This window comes from Puntigrus tetrazona, chromosome 14 (assembly GCF_018831695.1).
Source record: "Puntigrus tetrazona isolate hp1 chromosome 14, ASM1883169v1, whole genome shotgun sequence".
NCBI lineage: Eukaryota > Metazoa > Chordata > Actinopteri > Cypriniformes > Cyprinidae > Puntigrus > Puntigrus tetrazona.
In genome coordinates this window covers 8,264,518-8,271,832 of record NC_056712.1, presented here as the reverse complement: position 1 = coordinate 8,271,832, position 7,315 = coordinate 8,264,518, and the positions used below count along the sequence as shown (strand labels likewise).

Below are 7,315 nucleotides of genomic sequence, written 5' to 3'. Positions count from 1 at the left end.
ATGCTGAAAACGCAGTTCTGCATCACAGGAATAAATACTGTTTTGAAATATATTGCAACAGTTATTTGAAATTATAATAATATTTTGCAATATAGGCTTTTTAACTCCGTTCTCGATCTGGATTGGTAGACCATAATATACTCAAAAATCGTTTAAGTATTAATCTCTTTTGAACCCTTTCAAGAGTACCGGATGCATTCTCCAGCAGGCAGCGTTTCTCAGAGGGCCTGGACTCCTCACTACACACCCCAACACAACCCCACCCACCACCAGCACCACCAGCAGCAGCAGCAGCAGCAGCAGCAGCCCGCGGCACAGGTCCACTCGCACCCCCCGCCGGACTACCAGCACAACGTCTACATCCCCGGCACACCGTCCGGCTTCTGCACCCTGCGGCCCAGCTACCGCAGCGAGCTCGACGTCCACAACTCCTTCTCCACCTTCGGCAAGAAACGTAGGTTCATCTCTCCCAGCAGCTACGACCCGCACGACGACACGGGCGCAGAGGTCATCAACAACGACTTGTACAACGAATAAAATGAGCCGAACGCGCAAGAGTGACTTACTACCAAAGCATAGCGCTCATTATTTAGTCTCAGCCTAAGATGGACTATGGGCACAGTCCATTCATTGACCATCTGATGCATATCGCACATGCAATGCAACTTTTTTTTTTATAATAATACCAGGTTGATATTACGATCACTTGATTTGCCGTGGTTTGGGCTTCAAAATCGTTGAAAGCTATTCGGGAGCAGAACTGCATTTCGTTTAGCAGGAAGTTCTTATCACAAAGTCTAAAAGCACCTCACCTTTTTCTGATTTCTGAACGTAACCGCGCTTGACCACTTCTCAGTGCGCTTGGTTCCAGAAGCGTCTTCGTTGAAAAGTTTTGAAACGTAACCAGATCAAACCGTTAATCACGACATTGGTTACACTTTATTTGGATAGTCCACTTTAGACGTTCTGCTAACTATCAGTAACCACGTGTCAACTGATTCTCTTTAATTTGCCTCTACATGTCCGCTAACTCTCAGAGCAGACTGTTTGGACAGGTTTAGGGTTGCGAAGCTTCTGATAGTCAGTGTGTAGTATGTTGCGGAAGATATTGAGCGCACGGACTACTAATGCTGCTTACCATGTAGTTGCAAAGTTACTTAATGTTAGTAGAATGTCTAAAGTGGACTAACCAAAAAAAAAAAAAAAAAGTGTTACCCATTACATATTTAGATTAGAAGCCAAAAAGTATCTAAAGAAAAAAAATGTTCTAGACTGAACTTAATAGCTTTAATAAGGGAATATGAACAAAAATTCGTTAAAGTGTTTGGAATGACGTAAATTAAAAACGACGGAGAATCCTAAAAATATTAATGAAACGTCACATTTTCATCTTTTTTCAATTTGGGTTAAAAGCGCGCAAAACCGATAGCTTCAACAAAAGCGTATATCGTAAATAAACTCGTTTGTCATTCGCATTGTTACTGTCTTTAAAGGTTTGTCAGCTATTGTTACTGTGGAGATGACGAACGGAGCTTTTCTTCCCGGAACCGAATGTTGCACTCTGTTTTGGTAAAACCACCGGTGAATGGCAAGTATTTTGTTGAATCGGGGGGGGAATGTGCAGCAGATCTACTTTAAGTCTGAGACTACTTGACACGTGACGGGGAACCGGACCTTTATGATGTCACAGTGCCGCTAGCGTGGTTCTGTCTGTCACCACTCTGTGCTCGCGCTCATTCAAACGTGCACTTTTCACTCCCATAGTGTGTGTGCTCGGCCTATCGTAACTAACCACAGGGGCTCTGTTCTTTAGGATGGGATAGTCTTTTCTTTTCCTCAACTTGTTGAGGTGAGTTCTTACGATCCCAGTGAAGCTCAGAAAATCGCTTTTACCGTTATATCAGGAAGCGGATAAAACTTAATCTGTATTATTATTATTATTATTATTATTAATTAGTAATCACATCTGCTTGGTTAGTTTGATCACACCGGGCCTAAAGGTCAAAGGTCATTGCCACTAGAGGACCAGTGAGAGGCCAGGCCTGAGATTTAATACGGTACTAAATATCATTGTTATTTTTCTATTTTCCTACTGTTGTTACTTTGACAATCATTTCAGCCAAAATGTGATTATTACCCGCCTTTTGCACACCGCGTGAGCATATCAATCAATACAGTGGTCATGATGAGTCTGCATTATGCGCCGGGAGGAGGTGGATGCTCACCGGGTGAAACTGATCGATTCAATACGATAACTCACGTAGGAATGACTGGATCCGCACTTAGAGGCACGTTTGCTGCCTCATACAAGAGAACGGGATGTGAAAGCCCATTCATTCCAAATATGTACATACAAATATGAAAATTAAATATTTTTTTTCTGAAATAAAACCGCAGTGTTGTGATCAATACGTCAATTGCTTATGAATACCGTGCAATATACACCTGCTTTGTACCATAGGTATGCAGCTCGCATCAATGAGCATTTCAATGGGTAAGTATGATTTTTTTTATATTTATATTTTTTTAATGTCAGAAATGTATTGTTTTGCCTTTGCATTTTGCTTTTATTCTTTTTTTGGGGTGGTGGGCAAAAGTAGGTCTGCGGTTAACATCACTCCAAGAGTCTTTCATGTTTTATTTTTTAAAGCATACAGCATAAATTATGCACAGTCATATTCTCAGGTGTGAATTTTAAAACCACCGTGCGCTCTAAAAAAAATAAAAGCGCTAAAATAGCTGCATTATAGCGACTTATCTTTTTCTGATCAAACTAAGGTGCTTTAAAATTCATTTTGTGAAGAAGGAAAAAAAAACAAAAACGTGAAAGTAATATTTACCACTAAATAAAAAAAATTCTCTTGCAGGTTTAAAGACTAGAAACTGAACGGTGCTATTGTCTTAATGAATTCTCACCAGCTCTTATCTTAACGTAGTCGCATAAAAAGACATTTCTCAGCACAAAGAAAATAAAATGACCCGGACCACTCGCGCATCGAGTAAACACTGCAAATGCTAACATATGCTAATGAGCTTTCTTATATTCCCTTCTTCCTCCCGCGGAGAATAGACTTGCTTCATTAACTAAACAAACACAAAACTCCGTCGTCTAAATATCATTTTAATTAAAAGACGAGGAAACAGACGGGCCCGTGGGGGGGGATTGGGCTCCCCCTGAAAATGCCACACCTGGACGCAATCTCTCCCGCGCCCTTTCCATTTTAATTTCCCGGGGAAATGAGTTCAGAATGTCAATAGATGAGTATCGCCCAGTTGAGAGGGGTAATTAGGTTTGCCGTGTGTCCTTTCAGATTGCAGACGTTAATGAAGAAACGGTCTCCGTGGCGCTAACACACTTCTCTAAATCGAAGTTCGTCTCTCTGAGGGCCCGTGAACCGGAGGTGAGGAGATGAGCAATTTAGGCTCGTCCCTCTCTAGACTACAGATCAGGAATTAGAGGAGCTCCACTTTTGCCTCACGGAGTCACATTCAAACAATGACACCCTTTCGAGAAGTGGGAGCGGCTCCAAAACTTCGCTCATGAATATTAATCAGGCGACTAAACGACGTCAGCAGCTGCTCGTTCGTGTTTATTATTAGTAATAATGATAATAAAAAATCATTAAATTATAGCACTGATTTTATTGGCCGTGCGGTCAGGTTCGGTGAAAGGTTCAAACACAACTGAACTGTAAAGATGAGGCGGTCATTTTTAATATCTGTTTTTGTCATGCACGCTGTTTAGGCCTTCACCTTTGACATCTAGCAAGTAAGTACATCTCAAGTTTGACCTTGTCCTTGTCCTAGACACAATGTTCTAGCTGTTTCTATGACAACACCAGTCCAAACTCTCTCTCTCTCTCTCTCTCTCTCTCTCTCTCTCTCTCTCTCTCTCTCTCTCTCTCTCTCTCTCTCTCTCTCTCTCTCTCTCTCTCTCTCTCTCTGTCTCTTTATCTCTCTCTCTGTCTCTGTCTCTTTATCTCTCTCTCTGTCTCTCTCTCTCTCTCTCTCTCTCTCTCTCTCTCTCTCTCTCTCTCTCTGTCTCTCTCTCTCTCTCTCTGTCTCTGTCTCTGTCTCTCTCTCTCTCTCTCTCTCTCTCTCTCTCTCTCTCTCTCTCTCTCTCTCTCTCTCTCTCTCTCTCTCTCTCTCTCTCTCTCTCTGTCTCTCTCTCTCTCTCTCTCTCTCTCTCTCTCTCTCTCTCTCTCTCTCTCTCTCTCTCTCTCTCTCTCTCTCTCTGTCTCTGTCTCTCTCTCTCTCTCTCTCTCTCTGTCTCTCTCTCTCTCTCTCTCTCTCTCTCTCTCTCTCTCTCTCTCTCTCTCTCTCTCTCTCTCTCTCTCTCTCTCTCTCTCTCTCTCTCTCTATCTCTCTCTCTCTCTCTCTCTCTCTCTCTCTCTCTCTCTCTCTCTGTCTCTCTCTCTCTCTCTCTCTCTCTCTCTCTCTCTCTCTCTCTGTCTCTCTCTCTCTCTCTCTGTCTCTGTCTCTGTCTCTGTCTCTCTCTCTTTCTCTCTCTCTCTCTCTCTCTCTCTCTCTCTCTGTCTCTCTCTCTCTCTCTCTCTCTGTCTCTCTCTCTCTCTCTCTCTCTCTCTCTCTCTCTCTCTCTCTCTCTCTCTTCAATTTTTTTAATTTATAGCTCACTCGGAAGCGGGTCAAAACTGGGTGAAATATTAAAACTTGTATCTTTTATCTATTAAAACCTTTGTATCTTACATGTACTAAGCTCATGATGTGCAATCTAGACATTTTTAACTTATCAAAACACATTCTCACGTTAGCAGACAGGATATGTTTTCACATCCAATATCATGATCAAATATCCCAATATCTTTCTGACGGACGTGACACAGTTGACTAGAAGTGTATCAGTTTAACTATCTAATAACCTGGATTATTAAACGCAAACACTGAGCATGTTATTGTTTATAAAGCTTTTGTACTTTGATATATCATTGAAACACACGGTACCTTTTTAAAACAGTTCAAAAGTTTACCATTACACAATCTGATTGAGCAAATATTAAGAATATTTTGGCGCGCTGCCAAATGTGTGACGGTTTTGAGAAAAGAAGTGTGGGCACAACTTTAAAACCTTGTAAAATGTGCACGCGTCTTTTAAAAAAAAAAAACCTTTAATATGAGATATTATCAAGCGCTTCTGATAAAGTGATTTGATTCATTAATTATAAAATGAAACTGAAGGGTAATGGAAATAAGGGTGCCACTTTATATTAGGTGACCATTTAAATTAAATGATTAATTAATCATTTTAAACAATGCAGTTATTGTGTATTTTAAATACATCTGCAATTATATCTGCAATTCATTTTTTTAATTTTTGTACTTCTTAACCCACCCAAACCTGTCCCTACAGTAATAGATAATTAAATACGTTCTATTAATAATCTCTCATAACATTTTTAATTGAAAATTATTTTCTTTTTTAAACCTAAAAGCAGTTAAAATTGCTAAAATGACATGTTTTGTCCTATGTCACAAGAATCAGTGAGCTGCATTTTGAGAAATCAATCTCATAAAAGACCACTAGAGGTCGCCTGCAGCACATATCAACAAGTTTAAAGGACTAGTTCTCCCAAAAATAAAAACTCTGTCATCATTTACTCACCCTCAAGTAGTTAATTTTTAAAGCATTTTCTTTAAGAAGCCGTACAGAAGCAACATAACAGAAATTACAATTGCTGGAACATTTTATTTATGTAATAGATAGATAGATAGATACATACATACATACAGACATAGATTGTAATCTATTTTATTTTTATATCTGTAACATTTGCATTTGTAACATTTAACCATACTTTAAAATATATATTTCTGTTATATTTCTCTTTAACGCATAAATTCAAGTGTTAGTTTCTTAAAAAAATATATTGTTACAAAAAAGATTTGGGGATTTTAAGTTTTTTAATGAATGTTGTAATTTTTATTGTTTATTTATTTATTTATTAACTTTTCTATTTCACAATATTATTGTTTTTCTGCATTTTTTTTTTTTTTTTAAATATAGCTTTATCAGCATGAGAGACTCATTTCAAAAATATTTAAAACTGTATCATGTCCAAACATTTTACAGGTACTGTATGCACATAGAAATCAAACTTTACCTAAAGTAATCTATTTTTAATTAAATTATTATTCTTACTGTGCAGTAATTATTTTCAGTAATTTATTCACAGTTCCTAAATACCACTTCAGTAAATGAACGTCAGTGCTTTCATATATTAGTATTTTCCTAGCAGGTTATCTCTCTTCCATTTAACCAGTATTAACTTATGATATTGTCAAATTATTAATACAATCTTACCATGGTTAATAAACATAATAAATATGATTTCAGCCTGAGTATTTGTATGGCTAAACTTAAATAGACTATATACTGCATACATGAGTCTAAATTTAGAAGCTACACACATCTGAGGTATTTTTAAAAACAATAAAAAATAGTTTATGCCTTTTGAATTTGATTTTTATTTTTTATTTTTTTTTTGTAGCTATTTTGCTAGTCAAAACACACAAAATTATTTAGGTGCCTATATGCTTGAGCATTATGAGCATACCACAGCAACCATGAGCCGGTTTAACTGCAGGTGAGTGATAATGCAACAATATCCAATGAACAACGAGGCTAATATTTTACTGTCCATTGCCTGATGGACAAAGCCTGAGGCCCTAGTTTTAATTTAACTTTAATGTGACATTTTACATTTATGGGATATAGCCATTTGTTGTTGTCATTATTATTCATGTCTGTTTGCAAACTGAAGTGTCGAAGAAAAAAAATGTGTTATTGCAATAATTTGAATTCCTAATGCAGATTTCTCGATCCATAAACCTTCAAGGGAGCACAGCCTTTTCTGTCTGGCGTCCAGTCCTGGAAGAAAGAGAAAAGAGGATGTGTTGAAACGGCCGCGGTTCACAGAAAGAGAGGCAAGTTATATTTTCTCAAGCCATCGTACTTAGAAAAAAATTTAAATTGTGTTGCTCTCTTAAGGTAAAAAAAAGTTATTAAATTTAATTAATCGGCTATTAAATCTGTTGCATTTTATATTGACATGCTGTGATGGATCAGACATAGAATGATAAAATAAAAAATAAAATAAAAAAAACACTGTATTCTGTAGCATCCTTCAAAAATAATAAAATGAATGAATGAATTATAAATAAAAATATAAAAATAACAACAATGACTAAATTCAATAAGAGTAAGAATAATAACAAATGCCAGGTATTGAAACCATTTCATAACATTTGATGCAGTGACACCACGATGAAATAGAGAAAGGGGGACGTGCACAGGCTA

At 37.6% G+C, this 7,315-nt stretch overlaps 1 protein-coding gene across 2 annotated transcripts in view; it reads left to right on the top strand.

Moving 5' to 3' along the window:
- Positions 1-2,391, top strand: part of si:ch73-233f7.1 (uncharacterized protein LOC100537710 homolog) — a 9,346-nt gene extending 6,955 nt beyond the window's left edge. For both annotated transcript variants that reach the window (XM_043258040.1, XM_043258039.1), the window contains one exon: positions 185-2,391. In XM_043258040.1, coding sequence (XP_043113975.1) covers positions 185-537 — 353 coding nt within the window. In that variant the 3' untranslated portion in view covers positions 538-2,391. The remainder of the gene's footprint in view (positions 1-184) is intronic.
- Positions 2,392-7,315: the final 4,924 nt, after the last annotated feature.